Source organism: Macaca thibetana, chromosome 6 (assembly GCF_024542745.1).
Source record: "Macaca thibetana thibetana isolate TM-01 chromosome 6, ASM2454274v1, whole genome shotgun sequence".
Classification (NCBI taxonomy): domain Eukaryota; kingdom Metazoa; phylum Chordata; class Mammalia; order Primates; family Cercopithecidae; genus Macaca; species Macaca thibetana.
The window spans coordinates 170,020,193-170,037,963 of NC_065583.1; the positions used below are offsets into that span (position 1 = coordinate 170,020,193).

A 17,771-nucleotide genomic window follows, 5' to 3' on the forward strand; every position below is an offset into this window, starting at 1 on the left:
ACAGGGCTACTCTGTTCTTTGGGTGGAAGGAATGTGTTTTACCCACAACACCCACCTTGACAACTGGAAGAACTCTAGAGTTGATAGTTCTACAGCTGCACAGGCTGGGACATGCAGTTCTGTCACTTACTGGCCTAGAAGAATTGTTATACCTTTCCTTATAAATTCTAAATGTCGGCAGCGCATGGTGGCTCACACCTGTAATCCCAGCACTTTGGGAGGCCGAGGTGGGCAGATCACTTGAGGTCAGGAGTTCAAGACCAGCCTGGCCGACATGGTGAAACCCCATCTCTACTAAAAATACAAAAATCAGCCAGGCATGGTGGTGGGTGCCTCTAATCCCAGCTACTCGGCAGGCTGAGGCAGAAGCATCATTTGAACCTGGAAGGCAGAGCCTGCAGTGAGCCGAGATTGCACCACTGTATTCCGGCCTGGGCAACAGAGCAAGACTCCGAGACTCTGTCTCAAATAAATCCCAAACGTCAGTTCTCAAATAAATCCCAAATGTCCGTTGCATTTTAAGCTACACTATGATTGTTTGGTTTGTAATGTCTTGTTTGCAAGTGATGCAATGTTGACCTAAAAGAAATGAAGAAAGTAAAATGTTGCCCCTGGGCAGTCTAAGTACACAATATCACATAGCAGCTTGCCAGAAACTGCATGTAAGAACCATTTAAACAGTTTTACTGAATTTGTTAGCATCAGAATGTGAGGACAGAGAGCACGTTTCTGTTACTGTTATATAGGCCTTGTGCAAAGCCTAGAACCTCCACCCACTTTTTGTTTTTTGTTTTGGAGAAAGGGTCTCACTGTGTCGCCCAGGCTGGAGTGCAGTAGCACGGTCTCGATTGACTGCAATCTCTGCCTCCCGGGTTCAAGCATTTCTCATGCCTCACCCTCCCGAGTAGCTGGGATTACAGCTACTCAGTGAGTCACCATGCCCGGCTAATTTTTGTATTTTCACCTCCTCCTACTTTAATGGACCAGTGACAACATAATCTCCCTGCCGCAACTTGCTTTATAGGACTGGGATCATCTGCCTTCTTTTGAATCTTATTTAGAATAACTGGTTAAAGTATTGCCCTAATTTAGAAATTCAAAACTGAAAATGTGGAAGCCGCTCTTACCCTTGAAAGCATACACTTGAACACAAACACAAAACTGGTTTCCAAAGTTTATTAAAAATCAAAGAATAGAAAAACTTTACATAAAAATATGTCAATTTTAGCTTCCATATTGTTGTCCACACACAAAAAAATCGAAACATGATATCTTTTGTCAAACCTGTAGCACACAACCACAGTGGTAGCCAGGCCAATTCATCTGCTTCACCATGACGGAAATGGAACATGGTACCTGTGTCTATGAATCGAGCTTTAAAATGCACACCCCACGGGACACTCACTGCCGGCCCCGTAGTGGTTTCCTTAATGTGGGTTTACAGTCAATATTGCTAATGCGTAGAGATTAGTACAGGCCTACAGATCAGTTTTTATAAATATTCTTTATCAATAGGTTCACAATTTAAATATTTTAAATATTTTTGATAACTTTCGGTCATCGAGAACTGCAGACACAGTGTGCTACTCTATTCTGGAATGCCTCCTAGAGAACCTGCAGTCGCAGCCGACAGCTCCCAATGACAGAGTGAGCCAGTCCTGCTTCAAAAGGGCAGACCGCAGACATTTTAAAGCTTGTCCTTGCTGGGCGTCCATCACATTCAGAGATCAATCTAGAACTCCCCACTGCTGCACATCCATCAGATGTCATGGTAATAAGTATCTTGTCTCGACATTCTCCACTAGTGGACTTCAAAGACCAACCTACCTGTAGTGTTTAGCAAGACCAGACCCCTGTTTTAACAACAGGAAGTCAGATGGCCTACAAGATGCAACCAACTCCCAGGACAACTGTGGTGCTCCAAAAACTCAGGGTTAGGCAGGATGGATATATTCTTGTTCAAAAAAAGGTAACAAAGACAGTGGTTGTTGTGGCAGAATACACTTGCATAGTATACCTGTATGCTTCCGACGTCGGGCGCCAGCGGTCCCGGCCCCAACGCTGGGCTGTGCTCTCCTGCGACATGATCCATTAAAACACTCCCCACGGCGCACTGGGCAGCTGAAGCACTTCTCCTAGATTTGCTCTTAACAGAACGAATGCATACGCTACAGATTCCTCAATGGAATCAACAGAATTCCTTTCTCCACATTCCTAAAACTGGGTACCACGGTCCGCAATAATAGTCACCAGACCCATCATCACAGGCTATGTCACTAAAACTGACTGAAACATTTTCCAGTTCACATTTTCCTAAAGATTTTATAACGTGACAACCCTTCTCTCCTTAGAAAGTTATACTTCTGGCACTTGAAATGCTGGATTTGTTGTCCAGTTTAAAAGAACTGAAAACCAAAACATTAAAACTCTGTGGTCAGAGCAAGACAACGGCCTGGGGCCCGACAGCAGGGCCACGGGCAGTCCGTCAGGTGGCTCTGGAGCCGAGCCCTCTGGAAAACCGTCAGGGCGACCTGACTCCTTCACTCACTCCAACCAAAAGAAAAGACATCAAAATAAAACCCCAAACCCCTCATCATGGTGTTTGTAACGATGCTCGTCAGACAACCAGCCGACACGATGACCCAACTTAGAAAATGCAGCTCGGGAAAGGACCTAAGCTTGTTTAAAAAAAATTCCCTCCTCCCTTAAATATAACTTATGTGAAAATAGGAAATTAAATAAAAAATATCTGAGTTATTGCACAAATCATAAGTTTTCAATATTTACATAGAAAAACAGTTCTGAAATTTCAAACAAAATGTGAGGGCAGTAAAACAATGACCTCCCAAGCCTATCCATGGAGGAAAGACACACGAACGGGGTTTGATCTCCTCTGCTGCTTTGACAAACAGGAAATGAAAATAGCAAACCGCGAAGGAACAGACACGGCTACCGCAAACCGCAAGCGCATGTTCACGTCCCTGCAGTTCCTGAGCCTGACCTGCCTCAGCACTGAAGGAAGAATCCTGGGAAGGCAGAAAACAACGTCCACGTTTAATAAGGCTTCACAGATGAGCACAACGAGCTGTTCTTGAAGATGGACGCGACCACCACACAAAGAAACATGCAGAGTGATCAGCGGCGGGCGTGCCGTGAGCCCGGCTGACGTGCGGGGTGCTGGTCTCGGTTCCCCTGCCGGTGGCCGAGGCCGCGGGGCAGTCTGCGGAGGGGTGGGGGAGGCCGACGCAGCCAGGAGCCATTATCTGCTGAGGCTCACGGGCAGACTGTCCCGCGTGTGTGTGTGTTTTTTCCTCCTCCATCCGGTGCGGTTATACTGGTGGTGTCCCCTGTTGCCCACAGGGGGCCGCACACCTCCGCTACCCACAGAGCTGTAGCCGCCGCCTTGGGTGTGGCCATGAGAGCCCTTCATGGACAGTTTCATGCCGTTGTGCTGCTGGAGAAAGAGAGAGACAGCAATGTTGGAGCCAGACAACAGGCACAATGCCCACGTCCTCCGGCAGTGACCACACTAAGCGCCGACGTGATGTTACGTAGGGAGGAGGGATGGACACCTGCCCTCTGGGACTTTCCAACTCTTCCATTTGACAGAAAAGTATTCTTCCCATTCCGTGACTGACTGAAGGCAACCACCATATACCAGGATCAAACCACACAAATTCAGCAGAACCTCACTTCTAACTTGTTCTACTTATCCATAGAAATAAGAAGGTCCCTGGCCAGGTGCCAGTGCCTTGCGCCTGTAATTCCAGCACTTTGGGAGGCTGAAGCAGGCAGCTCACTTGAGGTCAGGAGCTCGAGACCAGCCTGACCAACATGGTGAAACCCCGTCTCTACTAAAAATACAAAAATTGGCTGGGTGTGGCGGCACACACCTGTAATTCCAGCTACTCGAGAGGCTGAGGCACAAGAATTGCTTGAACCCGGGAGGCGGAGGTTGCAGTGAGCTGAGATCACACCACTGCACTCCAGCCTGGGGGATGGAGTGAGATTCTGTCCCAAAAAAAAAGAAATAAGAAGGTCCCGGTCATGTTCTTCCCCCAACTGTGACCTTCTAGAAACAAGCAAGTCACACGTGCCAGGGCCTGGTACTCTCGCCCTCAGCAGCCTGTCGATCCCGGCATGCAGCAGCCTGTGCTTGGGCTGCACCCAAAGCACATTCTCCGCACTGCAAGGTCCCGGCCAAGCAGACTGAGAGGAAACACACGCCGGCTTTAGGGAAGTCTCAGAGCAGGACAAACAGCAGGAGGAGGCTGGGAAAGCAAAGCCAAAATGCAATGAAGGAGCTGCTGTGCGAAGTTGTTCTTTCACCCTGAATGTGTCTATGGGGGATGCATAAATCCAAGAGGAAATGTTCTATGACTTAACTCCTAAAAACAACCATCATACAACACAGGGCCAAAGACGCAAGCTTCAAGAATAAAACTTCCTGGCAAAGTAGGATTAGACAAGCAAAGGAGGAGTGGAGTAGAGTAAGAGGTGTGGACACCGATGAAAGTACCGAGCATCCGCACAGCCCAAGGGAACATCACGCATGATAGAGGCTGACCTGGAAGATCCTCGTCATGGCTCTCCCAATCATTCAGGTACTTCAAGAACATAGGAACCTAACGTGACCTGTTTTTTCCGTGCACACAGCTGCACTTGTGAGGAGCCACACGGGCAGGCATGCCAGGATCCTGCTGAGGCCCAGCACACAGCTCTGCCCACCCTGATGCTTGCTCCTACCCCAGGTGGGGATCAGGCAACGTGGGAATGACAGCAGCATACATGGGACATTATGGCAAGATCTGCTCTTGGTTTTATCATTTGCTTCTTAGAAACCGAGGTATTTAGCATATAAATGAATTATATAAATGGGAAAAGAAAAGTCTTCATTTTGAGCCTTATTTCAACTTTTAGTTTTATGCTAATCAGTTCAACAGAGGAATTAAGAGATGTTTGTGGCAACCAATTAAACTGTATCTTACATCTTAAAATAGTTTAACTTTTTAAAGTTTTGTTTGGAAAGACAAGCAAACATGAGGCTGAATGACAAGAAAGCAAATTCCGTTTTCAAATGATCTCTCTGGAATTCTCTTTGGAGGAGAAAACATTCAGCACCACCTCTCACATGGCAGCTTGAACAGGTGAACGCACCAGGAAAGAGCTATACCTTATGATACAGATGAGGGCTCGAGAGCGGGTTGGGGGACGCTGAGGGAATGGCCGGGGAAGACATGTGGTGGACGGCCTTCAAAGACGCAGTTCCTTCTACACCAGCTTGTCTGCAAGGAACAGGAGCAACCCCTAGGGTCGGTGGAGGTATAGTAAACCTGGTCTAGGAAGAAAACGACAGAGACGGCCATGGGTACCAAATCAATCACAGGAAAACCATCCGGCTTCTAAAGCTCAGCACCGCCACAGGGCAGCTCATAAATGGCACAGTTGCATGTGGGCTCCATAAAGCAGTTTGTTTCACTATAACCTAACAATATTGTGCTTTGAATTAGAAATACCTCATATTCTGAAACAGCAATTAGAATATAAAGTATGCCCAGTAATCCAAGTCATAAAGTTTAAAACTCATTGAAGATCAAACGACTCAAAACATTAGCATCATCAGAATAACAACTGTCACCCCCGTGATGAATCCACGACTCACACACTGAACTCGGGGTCAGAGACCGAGACTGGCCTGACTGGTGGCCCAAGGGGCCGTGGGACGGCCGGCAGATCCATCCTCGCCTGCTGTCCAGGTCCCGGGCTGCTTCTACGTCAGCATCACCCATTACTGTCAGCAGCAGAAGCACACTAACAAGAACCCCTTTTCTCAGACTTGCAACACTGACCTCGTTGCATCTTGGCATCCCATGCATTTACCCCAACCACCTCTGGAGATGACAAGAGTCTTCTTAGATAAGAACCTAGAAACCCTCAGCGTCCCTAGACTTCACGCTCGAACCACACAAGCAGCCGCAGAGTGTGGCTCTGGAGCTCAGCAGCCGCACTGGGCTCTCAAGGGCCCCAAGGCTTGTGGGTGGTTAAAACAAACACCTTTGTGACACATGACCCAGGACGTCAGGGCCAGTGTGATGACCATAAAAAGGCAACCAAGTTTATCTGTGGTATATTTTAAGAGTGTAAATAATTGCCTCAGAATTTTACATTTATGCAGTAATTAGACACGTTATGGTGTCTGGCTGGGCCATGGCTCTGCTCATCAACTCTGTGGGTCATTACAGAGCCAGCATTCCAGAAGCTCTGCCAGAATCAGGGTGGATCCTGTGAGCATGTCTTCCCCAGAGCAGAGTGCAAAACTCCAAGTAATGAGTCAAGATACTTTTGCATATACCTACATAGTTTTATGCTCAAATTACACCCCACATTTCAGAAAATGGTTTTAAGTCAATTAACATGTTGGGTTTTATACCCACACATATTCCAGTGATGTATAATCGGAAGTAGATACAAAATTTAGTATTTATAAAATTCTCCTTTAGATTTCTAATTTTATCTAAATTTTAGAAACAGACAGTACATTCTAACAGAAAAAGCCTTAGAAAGTATGCCTAATTTGAAACATGAAAAAAGTCCAATAAGTTCACATTAAAACTTTTAAAAAGTCTCAACACTGAGATTCTGAGAGGAAGTAGGGACAAGTGTCTGGCGCTGCCTGGTGCCCAGCTAAGTGGGTCGCGACTGAGTCGCTCTCTCAAGATGATCCTCGACAGCAGTCTCATGCTGGGGCAGTGAGGAAACTTATAGGAAGGCAGTCGACCTGGCCCCCGTGAAAAGCCACGGCAGCACTCGAGAACCACAGTCTCCTCACTGCTGAAACTCTACATGGTGGGCCTCACCACCACAAAAAAGACAGGATTTCCTAGAATAAGACAGCAATGGCCAAAGACTCAAAAAGTTACTCTTCGAATTCAAAGGACCATGAATCTCTAGCGCATATCACAGCTCAGATGCCCTTCCCGGGGCCACCACCGGGAAGGGCACCAGAGGGCCACGTACCTGGCTGTTGGTTGTCATGATCAGTGTTCTGGAAGTGGTGGGCTGAGGTTTGCCACTGGGCATTGGCAAGGCGGTGGGTAAGCCGGCCATGAGAGGAGCTGGCGCTTGCAGACTGAACTGGTAAACACTAGGCGTTGTGCAGGGCGGTGTGTCTGAATCCTTGAACCCGGTACAAAAAACAACAAGGACAGCTGTACCACAAAGGTGCACTACTACTTCCTTCAAGCTATGAAAAGAAACGCCTGCCTCCAGGCTGGCTATGAAAGGTTATTTGAATTAAGTCTAACTTCTGAACGGGCAGCCCAAATCTACCCAGGCTTCCTTCAAGTAATTTCATCAAAACTGAAAAAGAATGTTGAAGGAAATACAGAAGAGATACTTGGATTTAATTTTTTTTTAATCTGTGAAGAGGATTACTGCCCTCGACAGCCGCATGAGCCAGACAGGTTCAGAAGGTTCACAGTGGGGGAAAGGAAGCCTGGTGCCGACATCACGGGGCTGCCCTCCCACCCACTCCACACACATAAAAGGAAACAAAACCTGAGCAAACCTAAGGGGGAGATTTTAAGCTCACAGCTCTGGACATTTACCAGAGACACAAACTGTCCAACAGACACACGGAGGAGGGGAGGGCACTCACAACGTCACTCCCAGAAAGTGAAGACACAGATGAGGCTGAGGAGCCTGAAGACAGGAGCTGGGGGCTGGACAGCGACAAAGTCAAGCGCTGGCCGTAGGGAGACTCGGGCTCTCGGTTCTGCGTCTGCTCCCCATTGCACGTGGCTATTCGCTCTTTAATCTTGATCCTGTTGTCTGTGGAGGGAAAAAGTCTTGGTTAATAACTCCTGAGAACTGTGGCGTGGAGCCGCCCCAGCAGCATCAGTCATGGGTTCTGCTGAGCCGGGAACGCTGCTAATGTGACTGACAAACCCAACATTAGGTTTTGCTTAATTTTAAAAATTATAGTCAATTAGCTATTGGAAAACATTAAACATGCTTGTAACAACTTGGGTATGCAAATCATCTTCAAATGTGAACTTTCTAAAATCTAAATATAGATCAAGTATTTTTTATGAAAATTTGGCACCCATATAAGGATGTACTGTAAGTACAAATAAATACACACTGGATTTCAAAGACTTAGTACAAAAAATGGCTATAAAATATCTCAATCATTTTTATGTTGATTACATGTTGAAATGTTAATATTTTGACTTCAGTTGAATAAAATCTACCAAAATTATTTCACCTGTTTCTTTTCACATTTGACACGGCCCTAGAAACTTTGAAATTCTACGTGTGGCATTGTTTCTACTGGACAGTGCTGCTCTAGATCTTATTGTGTTTTTAATTAATGCTCATCAGAAAAACTAGCTATCTTCTTAATTTGACCAATTTACCACAAAGGAATAGAGACACTTCTGCATGAACACGCCAGCCAGTGGTTAGGATGAACACAAATGAATTAATCTCTCACCCATCCCCGGCGACGGGTGGGCTTTGCTGCCCCACTTCTCTTTGATCCACCTCCGGTAGTCAATTACCTCCTGAGTTACTTTGATGATTCTTCCTAAAGTACTGCAAAGGGACATTGTTGGAGATCAACAGAGTACAACAGGTATCAGGGAGTTAGAACCCCTCTTGAGCAGTTACCTTATACCCCTAACAGATCATCTCACTAGGTGAAGGACAGTAGGAAGGGAGCTAAAATACATTTACAAATACATATGACTTCTAATGATTCAGCTCCAGCACACCCTGGATCGCAGTACATCTGCCTACAGAAGACCACTGTGAAAGGCAGCTCCAAGTAGGGGAGCGTGGCCTTCCCACCCTCGATGGTCACACAGTGCTGACATTTCACCTCCCACTGCACAGGCGAGAATGGAGATGGTACTGAGATGAGTGCCCTACACGGGGCCCAGAGCTCCGCCTGAAAACACCGAGCAGACAGCGGCTCAGGAACACACAGAGCTCCAGCACCACCAGCGCCTGCAGCAGCTGCTGAGCCAGGCCTCGAAACCTGTTTATTCCATCATCCACCATGGAACAGATTTATCAAACTGTTTCAAATTCCACTCTTGACGACCACGTTACTCTTCCTTCCCATTCCTATCTCATCTCCCACCCCCTCCAATCCCACCACTACCACCACCACAGCATCATCTGGGTCAGAAGTAAATACATCTGACTACATTTTGGGACTGTAAAAATGGCCCAAAATGTAGAACAAGGGACGAGTGTACATAAGAGAAGATGGTAGGGATTGGGTGATCAGATACATTCACTTAGAAAGTGAATGTTTATGCTTTCAAGGCTGGAGAAAAAGCATCATGTTCCAAAGTTTTGAAAGCTAGAAATCACCTCTCCAAAACAAAAGACCCTGAAGAAAATGTCAAATCTCCAAGAAAGAAATTTTCAACTCTCAACCATGGATGAATCCCATACAGCCATCCCACATTCCTAGAAGGCCTTCCTTCACCAACATATCCAAATTCTACTGAAATACGACAGAACATCCCTTCATAAATTTCATGGAGGTAAATGACACAGGAAAGGGGTAACTACCATCCCACAGGCATGCTGAGCCCAGACACAGACACGCAACCCATTACCTTTCGGCGTCTCTGTTTGGATAGGACCTGGCCAGCGGTGACACGGCATGGCTGAGCACTATGTAGGCATAGTCGAAGACCTGCTTCACCTGCATGGCGCCATAGGAGCTCCGGCCAACATCATTCCCTGCAGCAAAAAGGCTATGTCAGACTCTCCCCACACGCACACCATCGTCCACATTTCAGATCTTGTCATACAAGTGACTCTGAAGCAGGCCCTCACCAGCAAAGCCCAGACAGGCGAACACAATGGGCACGCATGGCAGTCGGCACTAGCAAAGGCCCTGTCAATCACCATACACAGGGCACGGTCTGTGAGTGCCGAGGGGCCTGGTCTGCATCATCATTGCCCACGTGCTCACGGCCCACCTCATGAAGGCAGCTGCCATTCACAGACGGAGCAACAGCTCACAAAAAGCCCGCTCTCCAGGTGGCAGACACACAAGGAAGCCAAAAGCTACCATTGTGCAGACCGGAGCACCGACCCAGTGTGATAGCCGATCTGACAATCAGGAGGCCTCACAAGGCAGTCAGAAGGGCAGCTAGCCCAAAGTGCACCCCAACTCAGTCAACACTAACGGAACCTGCAGGAAGTGATCCTTTAGAATGGAATGTGAATTCTCATGTGTGGAAAACTGGGACAGCAAATCAAAGAAATCTGTCACAGAAGTCACCAAGGAAGTCAGTCAAGAGGAGCTTACTTTTCATCAGAAAAGCACTGTTTCGAATTTTAATCTACATACAACTCATTCTTCACAATCAGGTTAAGTGTAGATTTTTTTTAAAGGACATATATTCTAAGTACCGGAATTTTATCTTTTCTAGGTTTATATTATATATCTCAATGATTATGTGGGTCTTTGTTTTTTTGAGTACATTTCAGTAGACACTTGAAGACAATGGCAATGTCTCCAATGTGACTGATCCAACAGACAAAAAGATGGATGATACACTGCCACACCGTGCTACCAAAAAAACCACTCAAGAGCCTGCATAAATCACGCCATCTACAAGCAACAACAAAACACATCAGCCAATGTGTTTTCCCTGAGATGATCTTTAGGAAATAAAGTCAAAAGCCAAGTGACTAACAGGTTTGCGTTGTGGGATGTGTTCAACAAGATAACAATAATAAACATTAATATCCATATACGAAAAAAGTGGAGAAATACATGTCCAAATAAAGGGATTATGGCATCTACTGTTTTTCTATATTACATACTTCTGGGAAACAAATGATTTAGGATGAATACGGAATACTTCTATAATCAGAAAAAAAAGATTTTCCTTAATTCTGCTTTATTATAGAATGTAAACAGTTGGAAAGACAAAAGTTAATTAGAAGCATTAAATAAGGATTTCTCAAAGTGTCATTATTAACTGGTTAGTATAAGAGAAACCTGTGGCTGGGCATGGTGGCTCACGCCTGTAATCCCAGCACTCTGGGAGGCCGAGGCAGGTAGATCACAAGGTCAGGAGATCGAGACCATCCTGGCTAACATGGTGAAACCCCATCTCTACTAAAAATACAAAAAATTAGCTGGGAGTGGTGGTGGGTGCCTGTAGTCCCAGCTACTCAGGAGGCTGAGGCAGGAGAATGGCGTGAACCCGGGAGGCGGAGCTTGCAGTGAGCCGAGATCACGCCACTGCACTCCAATCTGGGCAACAGAACGAGACTGTCTCAAAAAAAAAAAAAAAAAGAGAAACCTGCATCAAGAGCAAATGAATTGCCCGAGGCTTTCAGAGCCCCAACATGGCCCCCACACCCCCCCCCCCACCCCCCCGAAGCTGGCCTAGCTCCCAGCAGTGGAGGTCGGGGAGCCCTTACCTGGCAGCAGGGGGTCCTCAATGCACAGCATTGACGGTCTGTACCCGCTGGTCATGGCTTTCATGATCTCCTCTTTGGCAATATAGGCACCTCCTTCTTTGATTCTAATACCGGTTTTCAAGTAATTAAAATTTCTCCCATAGAGTTCAAAAAATTCTACAAGAAGCATTCCAAGGTTTTCATCAGCTCTCCGGGCATCAATTCTTGGATGCAACTGTAAAAGCAATGCATCCACAATTTGTATGGATTCAGGGCATGTTCTAAAGAAAATAGGATGCAACGAAGTCTGCTGTCCAGCAGCCTCTTCAAGGCAATACCAGTGAGAGGCACTCGCTCACTCACCAGCACCACGAGGAAGCCTGAACAGCAGCCTCTTCAATGAGGAGTGTTCAAAAGGAATACAATGTACTAATCTCAATTTTATTGTCGTTTAATTTTTGGAATTGTTAATCCATACAGCAAACTTCCTGCAAACACAGATACCTGATTAACCAAATATTGGCAAATAAGTTGACTATATTCTGCATAACTTAGTTGTGTGGATGGTAGATGTAATTTCAGATTCTCACCGTCCTAATTTCGTTATGCTGAAGTACAACCAACAGGGGTCAGTGTTAGACTGAACAGTATGGCGGTATCACATAAAACCAGAAAGTGAAATGACTGATTTCAGCTGAGTATAGGCCATCAGTATTGCATCATAGTATCTATAGCAAGCTTCCATCCTGCTTGCACACAGATGAGCACCACTCTCAGTTCAGTGCCATATCGTCTTCAAAAGCAGGCATTGGGCTTGTTCTGAACTAAACCACTGTCCACCACACCTCCTGAGGGTCATAATTCTCAGCTGTCCAGACCTGCATTGCCCACATGTTTATTTAAATGAACTAAAACAAATTAATTAAAAATCCAGCTTGTTGCTCTCACCAGCCACACTGCAATACTCAGTAGCCACATGTGGCACCAAGCCCCTTGCCGGACCATGCAGAAGTGGCCGTCACCATCACAGAGAATTCTATCGGACAGTGCCAACTAGAAAGGGATGGACAAGGGCACATGAGAGAAATCCCTCAGAGAAGCACGGTGCTTGAAACTATTTATAACACAGAGTGCCAGGAGGAGCTGCAGCTCGAAAGCATACAAATTTTTTTTTTTTTTTTTTTTTTTTTTTTTTTTTTTTGAGGCGGAGTCTCGCTCTGTCGCCCAGGCTGGAGTGCAGTGGCGCGATCTCGGCTCACTGCAAGCTCCGCCTCCCGGGTTCCCGCCATTCTCCTGCCTCAGCCTCCCGAGTAGCTGGGACTACAGGCGCCGCCACCACGCCCGGCTAATTTTTTTGTATTTTTAGTGGAGACGGGGTTTCATTGTGTTAGCCAGGATGGTCTCGATCTCCTGACCTCGTGATCCGCCCGTCTCGGCCTCCCAAAGTGCTGGGATTACAGGCTTGAGCCACCGCGCCCGGCCGCATACAAATGTTTTTAAGGTTCAGAAGAATCCCGGAGTTCTCTGCGTATTTCCACCACACAAGAGGAGGATTCCAATTCTGGCCTCACCTTTATTCCCTTCCTTATTCCTTGTCTTTTAGCCAAAATCACATATCCAAGAGCCTGGCCAGTGGCAGGGTGGGCCTCCTCCCCTCACTCAGTCAAGAAACTCAAATGTTGCCACAGTCACACCGCTGAGGCAGGACAAGCTCTGGGCACTGGACAGGCACAGGGATGTGGCAGTGAACCCAGGAATCCGACTCATGCTATGGTGGCCTCCTGTGGGGTCACAAGATCACTGAAAGGACCCCCTGAGGGGGTGGCAGGAGGCCCTGGGCCCAGGCACACATGGCACATGCATGATCAAAGTATTAAGTAGCTGTTGTTACTACAAGGCCATGAAAATAGTGCAAGTCAGGAGTATATTAGTAAAGAACAGAGGCCCATGTTTAGTTCAAAATAATGTCCAAAAACTATGGAAGAAAGGCTATACACTAACGGCCACATCTCAGAGGGGAAAGTGAAAACAGGACAGTGTGACTTGAACTGTAAGAAAACAGACATGGAATTCCATTTTCACTACTCTTAAAGCATCTCTGCAGAGACAGACCAAGGAAGCTGCGATCATCACAGGTGGTTACCCAGTGGTTCTACTATCATAGCATTCATGACAGTGAGAACATTACCAAATCATGAACAGAAACGGCTCACTCAGCACAATCACAAGTACAACATTAATGGTAAACATGGACAAATCCAGTTGTGCAGCTAAATTATACAGGCAAGATTCTGTAAAGAACAGAATTCTTCACTCAAGAAAATATAAACACAATACTGTTTCAATTAGAGATGATTTTAAATGTTTAAAAAGTGTAAGGCCGGGCGCGGTGGCTCACGCCTGTAATCCCAGCACTTTGGGAGGCCGAGGCGGGCGGATCACAAGGTCAGGAGATCGAGACCACGGTGAAACCCCGTCTCTACTAAAAATACAAAAAATTAGCCGGGCGCGGTTGTGGGCGCCTGTAGTCCCAGCTACTCGGGAGGCTGAGGCAGGAGAATGGCGTGAACCCGGGAGGCGGAGCTTGCAGTGAGCCGAGATCGCGCCACTGCACTCCAGCCTGGGTGACAGAGCGAGACTCCGTCTCAAAAAAAAAAAAAAAAAAAAAAGTGTAAGTACAGTTTATCAATACATCACAGCATTTAACAATATTTTTTAAAACACATCTGTTTTCTACTGATAGATTTTCCATGTTACTCAACAAAATAAGGACCACATATAATTTCAGACAAAATAATGAGGTTTCATCAATTGAGAAAGCAATCTTGTAAATCCTTTTCTCATATGTGGTACCAAACTTTATTCTGAGACAATTTTTTTTCAATATAAATCACAGGCAAGCACCAACAAATGTTTATTGTTTACCATGAAATGGACATTTCTGAATATAGAGAACTCCTTGAGCTTGCACTGATGTGCACTGGACCCACAGAACCAGATGGGCACCCCCGCACTAACCGTTACACCCAGTACAAAATGAGCTACAAAGGAGCCTCCAGAAAGGTGCATTGATCAAGAGGGTTTTAATATAAGAATCAGAAATCAGCCTCTAACAAATTGAAACAATATAGTAAAAGGAGAGCAAAGGCTGCTGGAACCTACAGGACAACTGGTTGGAAAAGTCTACTCTTACACATGTCTCAACAGAAACGGTCGCAAGAAAGCATACGTACCTGTAGAAAGCTAATGGCCATTAAAATTAGGCTGTATGAGCTAATTCCACCTGTAAAAACTTCATTCAGGTCCCTCTGCAGAAGGAACTGTTTCAATACTAAAATCAAGTAAGGCAGCAATGAATATTTCTGTAAATTCCAAAAGAAAAAGATTTATTGAGTAATTACCATACTTTCAAAGAGATTTCACATAGCAAATTACACAAGACAGAAAGGAACGTTTCCTCCATCCTCTTGCCCATCTGAAGACTCTCAGTAAGTCTCAAACTTTGGTTGGGAGACGCTAAGAATTAATTTCCTGAGGGGCTTGTGAAAATCGAGACTGTGGAGCTCTCCCTCGGTTATGACTCAGCAGGGGTGCACCCCCACCATGAAGAGTCCACAGGCACAAAGGAACTCAAGGAGAGACCAGTGCGTTCGCTGGAGTGTTTATGTGCTTGCTACGCAGGCCGTGAGGACAGTGGGGGCCTCCGGAGCAGGAGAGCAGAGTGAGGGTGGCAAGGAAGGCAGAGCGGCAGGAGATGACAGGAGGGAGGGAAAGCCTGGCTGCTGCTGTCCGTGTTGTGCTGGGGGCAGACGTGCTCCTTCAGACCAGATGACAAGGGGGAAGGGGGAACCTGAAGGGCAAGGCCCTTGAAAATGGAACAAGACGGGACCAGATTGCAGGGGTGGATTTGCCCCTGCTAAGGACTACAATGGCCTCTACTGTAACAGGATTTGCCCCTGCTAAGGACTGCACAGTCTCTACAGTAACAGGAAGGAAGTCACGACCACCCGGGGGTCGTGAACATGGTCAGAGTCCCAAATACATCAGCTCAACCAAACCTCTCTGCCCATCCTCAGGCACTGAGACCACCCGAAGTGAGTATATCTAAGACACCTCATGATTTATCAACTTCCACTGGACCCCTGCGCAAAATCTGCCAATGAGGCACGCTGAGCTAGAAGCAGTCTCTTGGTAATAACTAGAAACAACATTTTAACAAAGCCCTCTAAAATAATTGTCAACTTCATAAAATGGTTACTCAAGAAAAGCAAATTTTAAAAACAGCTATGTAATTTCAAAGTATCTCTAGAAATAGTATTGTAGGAGAAATAATGTAAGTGTAGTCTGTATTACGAAAGACCCCTGTGTGCAGCTGACAGCTGTAAACATCTGTAGGAGAAATGCCGCCGAGCATAAGCACTCCAGTCCTGCACTTTCGCTGCGCGAGGTCACCAAGCACAGTACCTTCATGTAATTCTTGATGAACTCCGCTGCCCGGACACCCGTCTCCATGTTAAAGCTGATGTCAACTTTCACTTCAGTCTCCTGATCTGTGAGCTTTATTATTGGTACCTGTAAAGATTTCATTTTAAGAACTGCTTTAATATGCTGGACTCTCCACAGCCAGGCATCAAAATGCTGCCAAAGCTGTACAGAGGTTTGGTGTTTTTTTTTAGTAATGAAAGGGGGTCAGAGAACATTGTCAGCATCAGTAGTCCCTGAATCCAGGACAACTCCCAGGCCCCAGCCCCTCACAGCAAGGCCCACGTTCTGTCCCGCCCCTGCAGCCCTGGATCAGCACCGGAGGTGACCAAGCATCAAAGAGGACTGAGGGGAGGGAGCCAACAGGGAACATGATGAGTTAGTCTCTGCCACACCCACCCTACGTGCTGGGATGGGGAGAGGTGCCTGGCCCCCAACTTCTATTTGGTCGAATTTTTGAAATAATTTAATGTAACTTCAAAGCCATTTTTTAAATTGTACGTTATACTGATACTGTTTCTCCAAACAATACTGGTACTGTTTATCTACTTTGGGTTTTCACTCTTTAAGATAATTTTACCAAAAAAACCTTTCCCCTAAAAGATTCAGCAAATAAAGGGCTATTTTAGAAATACTCTCCCCAACAAGAACTGTCACCAAATGGCACTCAAAACCTGCCTGAGCAACTGTCCAGGCCACACTCACGCCCCACCGCCCACCCCACCAGTGAAACTGTGTTCTTCCAGGAAAAAAGGCAATGTTTGGTTTCCTTCAGCCGTGAAGCATTAAAAACAGAGTTCCTTTAACCAAAACAATCAGGGGCTGATGAAAGGTTTAAACACCAGTGAAAGGCAACACAGGGACGGGGCATTCAGTACACACCTATTCTGGGCTTTAATGTCTACACTTGAGGGCAAACCACCAAGGACTCAGCGTGTGAGGACAGGCCAGTGGGGCCAGAGTCACCTGGACGCCACTGCAACCACCAGACAGGGTAAGCTCTGGGGGCCAGCACATTCTAAGAAGGCAGAGAAACAAAACACTTTCCCAAAGAACTCATCAGAAACTGCTTTGGAAGAAGTCAACACTCGATGGCTATGCCTTCCCCGACACCCAGAGTTCAGGAAGCAGCTTCCTTTCCATCTCATGGACTCCTCCCCACAGTCACTCCTGGCACTCTCCTGCCCTACTCTTGCACACACTCACTCACCGCAGCAACCCCAAATCCTGAGGTGAGGAGTAACACTGGAACATTCAGTTTTGGGTTGTCCTTCCAAACAGACAAGCTTTCACCTTAAACTCAGCCCTCGCCCCGGGGCTCTTGTGCCCATGACAGACCGGCTGCATGGTGAGGACGGTCCCTGGAAAGGAGCAGTGGCAGGCTCCAGGCTCTCCCTGCAGTCTACACTGGCCTTCAGGCAACAGAGGAAGAGGTACTTAGTAGCCAATATGCGACAGTAATGAGGTCACTGGGACGAAGCAGTTACTGCAACAACTGCTCAACCTACTGTGTGTCCTCAGGACAACCGCACCTTAGTTCTCTACTCCAAAGGTGGTCGCCTGGTCAGGATTCCCATCCACCTCCCCGCTGCCCCTTGGCACACACAGAGGAGCAGCAGACAACAGCGGCCTGGGCTAAACGCAGGTGCTGCCTCGCACTGCCACCAACCCACCTTGGGCTAACTACCTCACCTCTCTGCACCTGTTTCCTCACCTGTAAAATGAGAAGAGCAACAGTGTCTGCTGATGAGAGTGGCTGGGAGAGCTAAGTGCAATAAGGCCCATAAGCATTTGAGAAAGTGGCCAGCCAGGGCTCGTCTCATGCTCATGAGAAGAGCCAACAGCCCCTT

The 17,771-nt window shown here is 46.7% G+C and overlaps 1 protein-coding gene across 2 annotated transcripts in view; it reads right to left on the bottom strand.

Annotated features, from left to right (window-relative positions):
- Nucleotides 1-1,162: 1,162 nt before the first annotated feature.
- Nucleotides 1,163-17,771, bottom strand: part of TENT4A (terminal nucleotidyltransferase 4A) — a 43,997-nt gene continuing 27,388 nt past the window's right edge. Inside the window, exons 5-13 of one of the 2 annotated variants that reach the window (XM_050792933.1) lie at nucleotides 15,904-16,011; nucleotides 14,673-14,801; nucleotides 11,461-11,674; nucleotides 9,633-9,759; nucleotides 8,495-8,595; nucleotides 7,658-7,830; nucleotides 7,018-7,176; nucleotides 5,174-5,338; nucleotides 1,163-3,451 (exon numbers count right to left, since the gene is read on the bottom strand). In XM_050792933.1, the coding sequence (XP_050648890.1) occupies nucleotides 3,260-3,451; nucleotides 5,174-5,338; nucleotides 7,018-7,176; nucleotides 7,658-7,830; nucleotides 8,495-8,595; nucleotides 9,633-9,759; nucleotides 11,461-11,674; nucleotides 14,673-14,801; nucleotides 15,904-16,011 (1,368 nt within the window). In that variant the 3' untranslated portion in view covers nucleotides 1,163-3,259. Of the gene's footprint in view, nucleotides 3,455-5,173; nucleotides 5,339-7,017; nucleotides 7,177-7,657; nucleotides 7,831-8,494; nucleotides 8,596-9,632; nucleotides 9,760-11,460; nucleotides 11,675-14,672; nucleotides 14,802-15,903; nucleotides 16,012-17,771 lie in introns of both variants that reach the window. The other variant, XM_050792932.1, reaches the window with a different exon arrangement.